The 13870-nt window shown below is 27.0% G+C and overlaps 2 protein-coding genes across 2 annotated transcripts in view; one reads left to right on the top strand and one right to left on the bottom strand.

Moving 5' to 3' along the window:
- The window catches only part of LOC113384816 (4-coumarate--CoA ligase-like 7), a gene marked incomplete at its 3' end in the record, with an annotated part of 71104 nt that overhangs the window by 13891 nt on the left and 43343 nt on the right, over positions 1-13870 (top strand).
- Positions 7342-12733, bottom strand: LOC113385807 (caltractin-like). Its single transcript, XM_026623640.1, has 5 exons — positions 12704-12733; positions 9734-9881; positions 8773-8968; positions 7498-7624; positions 7342-7422 (listed from the first exon to the last, which is right to left on the bottom strand). Exons 1-5 carry the CDS (start codon positions 12731-12733, stop codon positions 7342-7344), a joined length of 582 nt encoding a protein of 193 aa, XP_026479425.1.

Below are 13870 nucleotides of genomic sequence, written 5' to 3'. Positions count from 1 at the left end.
TTTTATTAGTTTTTTTAAATAAATTGTTCGTAAAAGAAACATCTTCATAATCATTAATTATAGACTTTTTATTGTCAATACAATTCCAATTTAATAATTGGCACTTACTTATGTAATAATTACTGATAATCCGGTAATAAGTATAAATTGCAATTGAAAGAACATTTCTATGTTATTTATTTTTAATGGTGAATTATATTTCTAATTATTATATTACACGGTTATGTAACGAAGTTTGATATTCCAATAAATATGAAGATGAAAAGATCACTTATCATCAAGAACACTTCAAATTTCAAAAACGCCTTTTTTGTCTTATGGCTAGTTTTTCATTAAATATAATTTACATGAAACATAGAGTACAATTAAATACAATTGAACTTTGTACTTCATTTAATACTATGTGATTACATAGTATATTACATCGTATCTTATCGAAATTATTCAAAAATAATATTCTTAACAACTATTCGTATTATATTAACCATTGCAAAACTTATCAAAATAAATATGTACGTGACTTGATAAGAGTATATGGTAACAATTTAAATTATTACACCTTCATAAATAGGTTTATCTTTAGTATTTGATAAGTAAATCGTTAATGAGTATATTTGATGGAAGATAAATACATCCATTATAGCCATATACTTTACGAAATAATAGTGGTATGAAATAAATGTATGAAATTCTATAAGAACATAGATTTTCTATAAGATTATAGAAAAGGGTTTATAGTGAACTTCTAAACTGCTAGTTTTATTTGAAATTATTACAATTTATTTGCACTCTAATAGTATTGGTATCACATTTGTTTCAGGATGATTGAAATCCTTGTTTATTTATTTCACTAACTAATTTATAGAACTACCACTTTCTTATTTAATTATTCACCAGGATTTCGAAAATTACACTTTTTATAGTAATTATCCACAAATATGCTGTATTGCTATATCCAAATTAAAGTAAAAAAGTATTAGCAAAAGCAATATGTTTGAAAGGCTATCAGAACTATCTATAACTATCAGAAAAATAGTATTTTGTGAGTTTCACAAAAATTATACTAATCAGAAATTAGATTAAAATGAGAAAAAAGCAGTATCGGTAAAATAGATTTAGTAACTAATTATAAACTTTGACGTTCTATTTTATTGTTCAAACAATTATTTTGTTTAATATATGAACAATTATTCTGTTTAATATATGAAAAATGGGTTACAGTATACCATATTCTTTTTCAGGGGGATGAGGATACAAGAAAAAATGGTAGATGGAAAACTATATTATTTACATTTATTTGCCTGTGTCAATAACGTTTTTGCATGTATATGGCCTTATTTAAAATATGCATAGCCAAGTACCATTTGTAAAAATAAAGCAAATAATTCAACATATCGTACTATTAAATTTTTAAAATTACTTTCAGCATGGGCTTATTCTGCCTTATCGTGAAACTTGTGGCTATAAATAAGAATAAATAACAACTAATACTACAATTTAATTTTTAAATATTTGTTAATATTTAAATTGTTATAGTGTAAAATAAAAATAAGTAAATCAGTCACAGTTAATCGCAGAAATCAGACACAGTTTATCACAGAATGTGATTATTGATAACTCATCAGGTAGTGTAAGTCTATTATTGAAATTGATAATTATTTTTTAATTATCTCAGGGGACGTCCATTAATCACGTGAGGTTTTTAGTGGGAGGGGGGTTTGACAAAAAATCACAAAATATCGCGTGAGGAGGGAGGGGTATAGTAAGATATCCCGTGTATTTATTTTTAACTAGTTTTTTTTTTTAAATTCAAACATTTTCAAAAAAAAATTAAAAATTGTACTTTTTTCACGTAACTAAAAATACACGTGATGTTTGATGGGGGAGGGGGGGTAATTTTGAATATCACCATGGATCACCAAGGAGGAGGGGGGGTCCAAAAATCCTTAAAAACTAGCTGATTAATGGACACCCCCTCACGACAAAACATTTTGTCTCAACTGATATCAAACAAAATCAGTTATTAAATTTAAAAAGTCACTATATACAAACTGGGTAAAACTGATTCTTTATTTCAAACACTGATTGGTTCATTATTAGTATGGTACATGACCAACTTTTTTTTAAATTGTTTATTGAGAATTCTTAAAAAGGACACAAGTTTTAATAGTTTTACAATTTTTGGTTCCTAGTATTAACACGTACTACTAAAGTCGTTTTAAAATATTCAATGAAATTACTCGTAGTAATGATTTCAGATAACTAATTTCAAGTTTGTATAATTAGAGCAAAAATTAATAGGAATTCAAAGTATATTCTCTTATTGGTAGAAATGATATACTACATACTGCTATATTTCTAAGGATTAGCTCTATATTAAAATGGTGCTTAATATTAGTAAAATCTTAACAACAAATTCAAATATTATTTCCAAACCTTTCATATAAGTAATATATACTGGGCTTATATCGAACAATATATTATCTTTCGCAATGGCAATTGAAAATAATTCAATTTCTTCTACGTTGAGTGATATTGCATGATATTGCAATTTCTTATGAACCAATTTCCTTACTTGAATGGGTAACGGTAATGATAATAATAAAATTTCCATGAAAACTGATGCAAAATACATTGTGTAATGAAAATTAACTGGAAGTATGATGATACTGCACTATCAAAATTATAAAAAATGTTATAATATTTCTACTATTTTGTTACTCTCAGAATGCAAAACCAGTTAGAACTATTTCAGTTCATTATTTTACAAACTTTGAAAATATTCTCTGGCATTTGCAAAGCAACTTGATAGCAAACCAAAGATATGTACCACTTTTTTGTACTTAAATCATTAATTTAATAACAAATTTATTGGATTTTAATTTAAAAAAAAGATCTATAATAATTTACCTTATCTGTATATTTGTAAATAATTTATATAGAAAATGCAATATAAACCTATAACTTTAACCCAGAGTATTAATTGTGTAATATTTCAAATTCACTTAAAAATTTTAATTTGATTATTAGTTTTTTCTTATTTTACCATATGTCATACATTTCAGATAATTGTTTTGATTTAATTTTGCGTTTTTTGGAACATTGAACATATCACTCAATGTTTGAAGCTGATTTTATTTAAAACTAATTGCACACAAATACATTTTAACAGTTTTTAGTACCAAACAAGCAGCATAACAGCGTTGCCATTAAGGTTTGTCGGTTTTCAAAAACCGGTTTTTTGACGAAAATTATTAAATTCGAAAACCGTTTTTTTTAGCGGAAAAAGTCGGTTTCTACTCTATAAATAGAAAATGGCAAATATACTAAATGGAGCGTTTTGATACTTGGAATCATATCGGTTTCATAAAATTTAGAATCATATCAGTCTGTTATAGTTCCTAGAAAGGTTCTGTGTTATCTTTTGTCTAATGTATATATTAATTTAGATTATTATGTCAATGTATATTAGGGTGGTCCTTAATATGGACATTTTCGAATTTCCTTGCTCCCGAAAGCTCAAATGGTTCCAAATTGATGAAAAACAATTCTCTGAAAGTTTTAGCTCTTAATATTAACTTTTAGATAGTGCGCAATTCAATTAAACTTTGTATGAAAATAGCATGAAAAAATTTTTGAAAATTAAAAAAAAAATGTTTAGGTATAACTTAGCGACAAATGATTTGAAAGTGAAAATTTGTGTACATTTTTATTGAAAATTCGACGCTCCGCAAATTTTTTTAAAAATTTTTCATGCTCTTTCCATACAAAACTTTGATTGAATTGCGCTCTATCTAAAAGACAATATTAAGAGCTAAAACTTTCAGAGAATTGTTTTTTATGAATTTGGAATCATTTGAGCCCTTGAGAGCTAGGAAATTTGAAAATGTCCATATTAAGGACCACCCTAATGTATATAATAATTTAGATCAAAGCGACTTCTGGTTGGAGGGAATTGCTCTACTCAAACTTTAAAAAAAGTTTTTAGCCCTAATTAAAAAAAACATTTTCAAAATTATTATATCACGCTTCAAAAACAATTAAGCCTAGTTCGGTTGCAAGTGAGAGAGTATTTTCTATTTGGGAAAATTTTGTGAGTAAACATAGGACACTTCTAAATAATTAATTCATTAAACCAAATAATAATTAAATATTTGAAATTAATTAATTGAAATTGTTCGGAATAGAATAAACTCGGGGTTTGCTTAATTGTTTTAGAACTAAAATTAACATTAAGAAGTATGTATCAATATGTATCTAATATTTTTATTTAATTAAAAGTTAAAAATTTTTTTACTTAAAAATATATTATATTTATTAAATCCAACACTTTTCTTTCACTATCATAAAAATATTTATATTCTTATATGTGAAAATGATGCATGAATAACGAATAATCATTTTCAAAGTAATTTAATCCAGATCAACTATTATTTCTTTGTTCTACTAATTAAAATTAAAATAAATTTGTTTACTATTCATCAAATTGAACATTAAATAAATTCAGTCAAAAACTGCTTTAAATCACACTAAAGCCGATATTTTTTTTAATTACAGAATATTCGAACAAAAATTGATTTTTTAAATAAAATTTGAAAACCGACTTAAACCGGTTTTCAGGCAAATTTACAATTCGAAAACCGTTTTTTTTTAAATGTCGGTTTTTGTATAAGCTCTAGTTGTCATAACAACGCTATGTTACGGTCTATAAGTTCATAAATTTTTCTAATAGTATACTAATATATTTATGTAGATACTGCACAATATGCAAAACCACTAATTATAGGCATCTAAATTTCAATTAAAATATACCCTAATGTTATTTAGATCTTGTAACATAAATAATGGCATACAATTTTCTAAAACATATTAATTAAATTAATTATGTGTTTTTATTTCAGGTCATAGAGTATTTTACATAATTTCTGCAATGAATATTGTTGTGAAACATATAATACAATTTTATACAACAAAGTATTTGTTTTATCATTTTGAAGAGCAAAAGAAGGGTCAACTTGGCTTCTGTGGTATTTTTGAGGATCCTCTTTTCTTTATTTTTTATATCGATTTTATTATTTTTTTGGTATGTACATTGAACTTAGTTCTACTTTCCCAAGAAGCTTCAGACCCGTATAAATAGAGAACGAACGTCGTATATATAGTTAAATTTCTGGCAGTATTAGAAAACGAGAAGTAAAACAATTCGTTGTAATTGCATTTGATAAATACGTCATGAGAGGTGAATTTCTCAGCTTGAAATTCATCTTGAACAACTTGAAAACAAACCAAAGGTAAATGGTATTTTTCATAGATAAAGAAATGGTATTTTTCTTTCGAACTTTTAACTAAATGATTAAAAATTGATAACGTTTTTAATGTATTTCACTTTGAAAATAAGATTGATAATGGTATATATCACGGTTGTAGTAAAAAAATTTGCCTTCACATATTAAAAATACTAACGAGAATTGTTCTAGCTCTTCACAATTCATATTTCTCATATTTATCAATTGAGTTTTGCTTTGAAACCGATATTATGCGTGAATCAAATATTAATTTATCCATTTTCTAGCAAAATCTATTATTATATTAATCAAGTAAAAATATAAATTTATTTTTTTTCAAGATTAAATATTTGAGATATTTTGAATTTTTGAAAAAAAAATGACTTGGAAAAAAAATTCTTCTATATTTTGAACTATTTTGGAAATTTTGAATTTTTTTTTAAAGCAATCGCGCTGCTCTAGCTGCATAGAGACGAAATATTGAAGCGCGTAGGCGCTGCGTCGCAGTCAAACGGACAAACGATGTTACAAAAACCATAAAAATGTAAACAAAATATATACGTATTATTAAAATCTCCATAAAGTATCTGATAATTTGATGTGCATATGTCTAATGAACATTTTTGACCGCCATTTGACATTTTTTTCACTAGATCTCCGAAACCGCCAGACCTGCCCTACCAAAAATGTAATCAGTACTTCATCTTGTCAATACAAGTGAAATGTTGAACGCTCCGTTCTCTCAAAAACTGAATTACAATTTTTGTTTTTTTTGCCCTGCCTTTGCCAAAAAGTAATCAGCTCGTCTTTTTCTTAATACAAATCGAATACCTTTTAATTATTCAAATCGGTTGATTCGTATTCCCGAAATCGTAATCGAAAAATTGTATCCGGACACACACACATACGCTCATACATTCATACATTCATTTAATTTTTTCATTCATTAATTTTTTTTAAGGTATGCCAAATTGTTCAGAAACCTCTGAAACGTAAATATATATAAAAAAGTTTAAAAAATTTCGATTTTTTGCAATTACTATAATTTATCCTAAGGTAAGTTAAAAAAAGGGTCAACCTTGCTTCTGTAGTATTTTTGAGAATTCTCTTACTTATCGATCTATCCGATCACCTAGTAGTCAACTTAGGACTTATTATACTATTATATAGGATTCCTAAGAAGCTCCAGACCCATATAAAGAGAAAACGAACATCGTATATATAGTTAAATTTTTCAGCAGTATTGAGCAGCACGAGGTAAAACAATTCATTGCAATTGCATTTGATAAAGACATAATGAGAAGTGAGTATGTGTGAGTCAACGTGTTTTGAGAATAAATTCCATAACATTTCTCAATCAGCTCGATAGCAAACCAAAGGTAAATGACATTTTTTGCAGAACTTTTAATTGATTAATATTTATTACCTAATTAATAAATGATACTGTAATGACCATGTCATATGGATATATATATATATATATATATATACACTTTGTATAGATATTTTGTACGATCTGCCTGTCCAGGTATATAAAATTTATATTAAAATTTGAATAAAAATAAAAAAAGTTATTTAATTTAAAAACATGATTGATAATAGTTTATATCTATATTATAATTGAAAATAGCCTTCACATATTACTGAAACGATCTGAGCTAGCTATTCACAATACACACCTCTTAACTTATTAATTGGTTCTAGAAATTATTTAATTGCTCTGAAACTGCTGACTTTTAATGCTCAAATAAAATATCAATTTGTTAATTTTCAAGTAAATTCTATAAATATATAATAATTAAGTTGTAAAATATTCAAATTCATATTCAAACATTTAATTTTGATAAACCATCAATTATAACGAGCCAAAAAAATTTTTACTAATTTTTCACTTAATATTTATTTGGATGTTCATAATGTGTAAAACCAGTATCTATATGCGTCTGAATTTTGATGAGAATAACTTTTACGGTATTTAGATGGTAAATTTTTCAGCATACATAACTTATTCGTAAAAAATTTTTCAAAACATGTTAATTTCCAAAAAAAAATGAATTTAATTCTCTGATTTCATTTCAGGGCACAGACTAGTTTTCATAATTTCTGCAATGAATTCTTCAGCGGTTATATAGCCATTCTGAAACAATTAATATTTATTAACAAATTTCATTAATATAGTATAAAAATAAAAGTAGTCAAATTTTATTACTACCCCTTGAGTATCGGCGTCGTCTAACATTTCTTGCAGTTGGTCGTTCGTAGCATCTACTCCTAATTCTTCTGCAACTCTTTGCATGTTCTCCAATGTAATTCGACCAGTTTCATCGTCATCAAATAAACTAAAAATTATTATATTTTTGTTTCAAGCAATATATTCCTGTACTTCAACTAATTTATGTGATGAACGATAATTTGTTGATATTTTTACGTTTTAAAATTTCCTACTTGGGCATGTCTCAGAAATAAATATTGTATGTATTGTGGATGATTGAGCATTCTCCCTGTGACAAGATTTTTTTATAAGATTTTCAATGTATTTATTAGATTTGTACTGCAACAATGTTCCTAAAGGGTTATTTTGGTGCTTTTAGATCAATACGTGATATGACTACTGTAATCTGATATGACTACTGCTTGATATCCAGCTGGGCGAGCCCGATCCAGTGATGGTTGGAACCACTAGTCTACGATCTTAACACGAAGCAATTTCATAATATCTATTGGTATTTTTAGACCAATTTGCTAAACAATTATGACTAAAGGTAATTTATTTACAATGGAAAATTAAAAAAAATCTTTTTACATATAATATCGTTTATTAGTTTTCAGTTAATAATAGGACACCGTGCAAAATGAAATAAAAGGCTTGCACCATCTTTAAAAGTAAGAATCAAGACTCAATAATAAGATAATAGGATGTTAAAATGGTTAGATGTGATATTACAGAAAAATTGCAAAAATGATAGAAGATGCTACAGTATATAAAGAGGGGAAAAAATGGTTTGAACTTTTTGTTGAAAAAAGGTAAGCATAAATAAGCATTTAAAAGATATAATAAATTACAAACCAGAACCAGAAAAATTTTATACATTTTAGGATAATATTTTAAAAAAAAACTAAGAAAGTGAAGCTAAAGTGCGGTTTGAAAAGTTGAAAAGTTTAAATCACGTGCGTGCGTTAACTAATAATTTAGGCCATAAACATTAAAATAAAATTTTTGAAAGTACACCACTTTCTGGAATATATGGTGCCAAAAAACGAATAATGTCATATTAAATAGGAAATGTTTGATGTTTCATTTATACCATTCCTTTTGACTATACAAATTATTTTGATGCAAAACTTAAAGTTATTAACAAAGCATTGAATTGTTCTTAAAATGACTGATTGAAAAATATAAAATTTGAATTTCTATTTAACGATCCCAAATAATTTTTGAAAGTTACTGAACAAATGTTTAAAAAAAGTTAACAGATGTTACACATACCGAAAAGATTTAAGGATATCTTCACGGTTGTCTGGTTCCATAATCTTGCGCTTCAAAAGTTCCTGAAATTCCGGAAAATCTAGCTTTCCCGTACCATCTTTCTCTACTTCGGCAGTCATTTTCATCATTTCTTCATTTGTTGGCTCATAACCGAGTGCACGGATGGCCACTTTTAGGTCTCTGAGCTCTATTGTGCCTGTAAAATTGATTTATAATTCGGTATGAATATTGATAGAATCGTATTACTTTTAACAATATATAAATATGTGGGTCAACATTAATATTCTTCCTATAAAATAATCTATCATTAGTCAGACATTGTTCATCCTGTAACAGAATGTTAGTTCCACATTGTTAATTCAGCAGCACACCACGTTTGTTACTTAAAACCAATGTCAAAGCCGAAAATGTTTAATAATATTGAAAAATCAATAATAAATATACGTGCATTGAGATATTATTTTTTCTTTTCCTGCGGCTAACTCATTGGAAAGAACATATACTCAGCAATCCTGTGTAATTTTTTCTATGATTTTATAAAAATTCAAATAGATATTGATAACCAAAAATTATTATTTTATTTGACCAGATAAAGAATTGAGTTTAGTATCTTTCAAACAAAGCAAAATATGATTGGAAAAAAAAGGAAAGCGATCTCAATAGAAACATTTCAGATAGAAAAATCAAATAATTTGATAATCCGATTTGAACATTTTTTTAGTTTTTTTCATCATTAAAATTAAGAGTCTACTAATCTTTATAAAATATAGAATTTCCTAAATTATTTTTTACCAAATTTAATTCAGCCTAGATTAACTTATCATATAGTACTCGGTTATAGTCATTCAGAACATGCTACTCAATTAGGCGCTAATATACGAACAAAGGCAAACTATGCGCCCGAAATATAATCAAAATGTTTATCACACAAATTGCCATTTTTTTTATTTTTCAATGTTACCTATTCCATGTTTATCAAATAACTCAAATGCTTGTTTCAAATCATTTTTTTGCTCTTCTGATAGCTGAAATGTAGGAATTGCATTGGTTGTTCGTTGGCCCGGCAAAAGCTTTCGTTTCAAGTCTTCTTTTGTCACAAGTTTTCCCAACTAAAATACAAATAAAATTTGTATTTTTAAATACTATGTTACTACGACTTACTATTTTCAGTAAATCATTGCAAATATTCTATAATATTATACCATACCATTTTTTAGGATTGGATCATATATACTTTGGGGCAGAAAAACTAATTTTTAATGTTTTGATTTAGTACAGCATTCAATTGTTTTAGAAATATATTTTATTAAAATGTCAAATAATTAATTTTTATTTGTTTCATCCGTGGATCAACTCCAAATAAGTAACAGTTTAGTTACATATATAATTAAACATATATTAAATATATCGCCCAACTTTTAAATTGCGCCGTAATAAATAATGCAAAAAAATATTATATTATTGCTTGTTATTTGAATTTTATTATTATTATATTAATATTAATTGTCAAAATTATTTGAACAAAATTTGTTTCAATTTTATTTTACTACATTCGAATAATTCTATATATTTAATGGAAGAAACCTATGGAAAAGACGTTCAATCTCATCACATGACTGAGAATCATTAAAAATATGCGAAAGCCACCCTGTTTTCTCAAACTGACCTTTTATCGATTTTTTTAACTGATTTTTTAACTGATAACGTGATTATGTATTCTAATTGGGATAAACTTATAACAAATAATGTTGAATAATTATTTAGTAGTGCATCATAGCACCTTATAATTGCATATATTTTGTTTTGTTCTTTTGGGCAACGCGCTTCTTTGGACTGCTTAATTCGAAAACCTGAAGATTTTTTTTATATCACCCAAAATATTGTTTTAAATCTATATGATAAAACATGTACAAAAGTTTCTACATCGGCAAGTAATAATTTTGTCATGTGGTTCAGGCGATTTTCCCTATTTTTACGGTCTTTGTTGGGTGTTCAAATCCCACTAGGGTATGAAATTTTTTAATTGATTTAGTGATTCATTTTTATAATCGATGATTTATTATATATATTTCAAAAAATAAAAATTGCAAACTAGTCACTAGCTCATTACATTTGTCTGTTAATTTCAATGAAACGGCTTCGCCGAAAAAGTGCCACACCCACATGAATCGAAAGGAAAATTGCATATATAGTTAAATTACTAGCAATACTAATATGAGGTAGATTCAGAAAATGGTATGGGATAATATTATAGAATATTTGCAATAATTTACTAAAATAGTTTTCAGAAATACATATTTTATTTGTATTTTTGTTGGGAAAACTTGACAAAAGAAGTCACATTTCAGCTTTCAGAACAGCAAAAAAATTATTTGAAACAAGCATTTGAGTTAAGTTTTTTATGCAATTTTAATAAACTGTATAATTCAATCTTGCCTTCGACTTCTATTGATAGGGAGGTGCTGATTAGTTTTTGGCAAAGGCAGATCTAGCCGTTACGGAGGTAAAGAGCAAAGAGTGCAGAAAATAGAAATCGAGTTTTTGAGAGAACGGAGCATCCGATTTGAATCATCTAAAATACATTGAATTAGTAATGATTGGGAGAACTGGCTATTAGTTTTTGGCAAAGGCAGGCCCATCCATTTCTAATATACAGAGCTACGTATACAAAAAATTGCAGTTTTGAGAGAAATAAGCATCCAAATCGAAGGATTCAAAAAACTTTCTGCTTGTGTTGACAAAACAATTGCTTTTGGAAGAGAAAAAAAAAATTTCAATTATTCTCTTTTTTTTGTATATCGAAAATAATTCAGATTTCAATTTATATACTAACTTTTATACTATCTTTCAATTTATATATTTTAATTAATTTAAATTAATTAACTTATATACTTTAAATACATGTTTTTGACTTTGTGATTTAGTTATTATAAATATTATACAATGTTACAGTATTTATAATAATCTATTTGAAAACATTCAATATTCCTCAAGCATTTCGTTACGCTGCGGGAAGTTTCAGCAATTTTCTTTAAGGCACGATGCCATACACCACTAGTTTTTTTTCGAACCGATTTGATGAACATGAAATAGGGATCATTAAAAAATCGAAGAATGTCTATTAAAGTGATAAACATTTTGATCATAATTTGCCTTTATTCGTATATTAGCGCCTAATTGAGCAGCAAGTTCTGAATGAATAACAAAGTTCAATATGATAAGTTAAACTAGGCTGAATTAAATTTGATAAAAAATAATTTTGGAAGTTCAGTAATTTATAAAAATCAGTTGGCTCTTCATTTGAATTATGAAAAGAACCAAAAAAAATGTTCAAATTGGCATTAGAGGTGCCTCTTTGCTAAGTCTTACCTTTCGAATACATTTTGGTATGACAGAGATAATTAGTTTTTTGTTAACGATGTTAACGTTATGAAACCATTTCTCTACTTGAGAATGTTTCTCTTAAACTAAACATCGTTAATTTTTTATTGTCCGTTAATCCAAAATATAATATATAAAAGCAAAAGATGGGTCAACCTTGCTTCTGCGGTATTTTTGAGAATTCTCTATCTCTCGACGAAATATGTGAATAATAAATTACTATATCTAAACTATGGTTTACCGAGAAGCTCCAGACCCATATAAACAGAAAACGAACGTCGTATATATACTTAAATTTTTAGCAGTATTGTCAAGCACGAGGTAAAACAATTCGTTGCAATTGCATTCGATAAAGACATAATGAGAAGTGAGTATGTGTGAGTCAACGTGTTATGAAAATAAATTCTATCACATTTCTCAATCAGCTCGAAAGCAAACCAAAGGTAAATGACATTTTTCTTTTGAACATTTATTTTACTTATTAAAATTTAATAACTTTATTATTTTATAACTTATAAAGTTATTATTTAATAACTTTAATGTATTTTACCTTATCGTCTTCATTTAATAACTTAATCATGTCGTCAATATTACGAATGTACAAAAAAATTACGTTTTAATAATGCTAACGAGGAGTACTATCTATTTGCAATTCATTTTAACCTCTGAAAGTCTATTAATTAATAATATCAATATTCAAATTGTATAATAACAATAATAAATTATGGTACGCCACAAAAAAAATTTACGAACATTTATTTGGATGTTTCATATTGTGCAAAAACGGTATCTATATGCATCTGAATTTTAGTGAGAATAGCCCTTACGGTTATTAGGGATCGTTCAAGTATTGCATAAGCAGATTTATTACAATTATTTACTTCTTCAACCCCCTTGTAAGCAAAAGTGAGCAAAGCTCTTACCCCCTACCCCATGCTTACGTAAACATTTTGCAATTAATGTATTGTTTTTTTAAATATTGTAATTATTAGGTTATAATTATGATGTTAAAAATAAGAGAATAGATTTGGGATGTAGAGATTTTACTGATATGGTATTCAACATAGAGTAACAAAATTATTATAATCTTACGAACATGGCAAACTTATTTTAAATTTTTGGTACTGGCAAAGATAATGTAAGGTTGCCATTCGGTAAAAAAATAAAAATACTACCAATGACGTAATCATCAACCAGACTCCCCTGACCCCCATGTCAACCCAAAATAAGCAAATCAATAACCCCCCCCCCCTATAGTGCTTACGTAATACTTGAACGGCCCCTTAAAAATTAAGTTAATTTTTTTAATTTAATTCAGATATCGATTCGATTTACTGCGATAAATTTTTCAGATCTAAACAACACGATTTTTAAACAATATTTTTAAAATATTTTCAATATTGATTCAAGATTATGAGCTAAAACGTGATCGAAATATTTTACACTGTTTTCCTCATTACAGAGAAACGGCTTGGCTGATCCTTGCATTAAATGACAGACGCTAGTCCTTAGCTATTTTATAGCTTTTACATTTTTAAAATCGGTCTAAACGGTTTTGAGGAAACGTCGACGAAAGATCAAAAATCGGATCAAATACACTTACATGTGCTCACACTAACACACACACAAATACTTTTTCCAAACTTGGTCTCATTCGATTCAGAATTACTTGAAACATAAAATTAGAAAAAGGGTTTTTTTACGAAAACATGTTCTT

This window comes from Ctenocephalides felis, unplaced genomic scaffold (genome assembly GCF_003426905.1).
Source record: "Ctenocephalides felis isolate EL2017-DRISC unplaced genomic scaffold, ASM342690v1 CF-g0.4_SCAFFOLD_03571, whole genome shotgun sequence".
Classification (NCBI taxonomy): Eukaryota; Metazoa; Arthropoda; class Insecta; order Siphonaptera; family Pulicidae; genus Ctenocephalides; species Ctenocephalides felis.
The sequence above is the reverse complement of the archived record's forward strand: the minus strand, read 5'-3'. Positions and strand labels throughout refer to the sequence as shown.

What these genes read in the sequence shown, in the direction of transcription:
- LOC113385807 (XM_026623640.1), bottom strand. Translation starts at nt 12,733, where the DNA reads ATGATTAAGTTATTAAATGAAGACGATAAG. An exon ending in TATTAAATGAAGACGATAAG is followed by an intron (nt 9,882 to 12,703) that starts GTAAAATACATT and finishes TTTGTATTTTAG; the next exon opens with TTGGGAAAACTTGTGACAAA. An exon ending in GATATCCTTAAATCTTTTCG is followed by an intron (nt 7,625 to 8,772) that starts GTATGTGTAACA and finishes AATAATTTTTAG; the next exon opens with TTTATTTGATGACGATGAAA.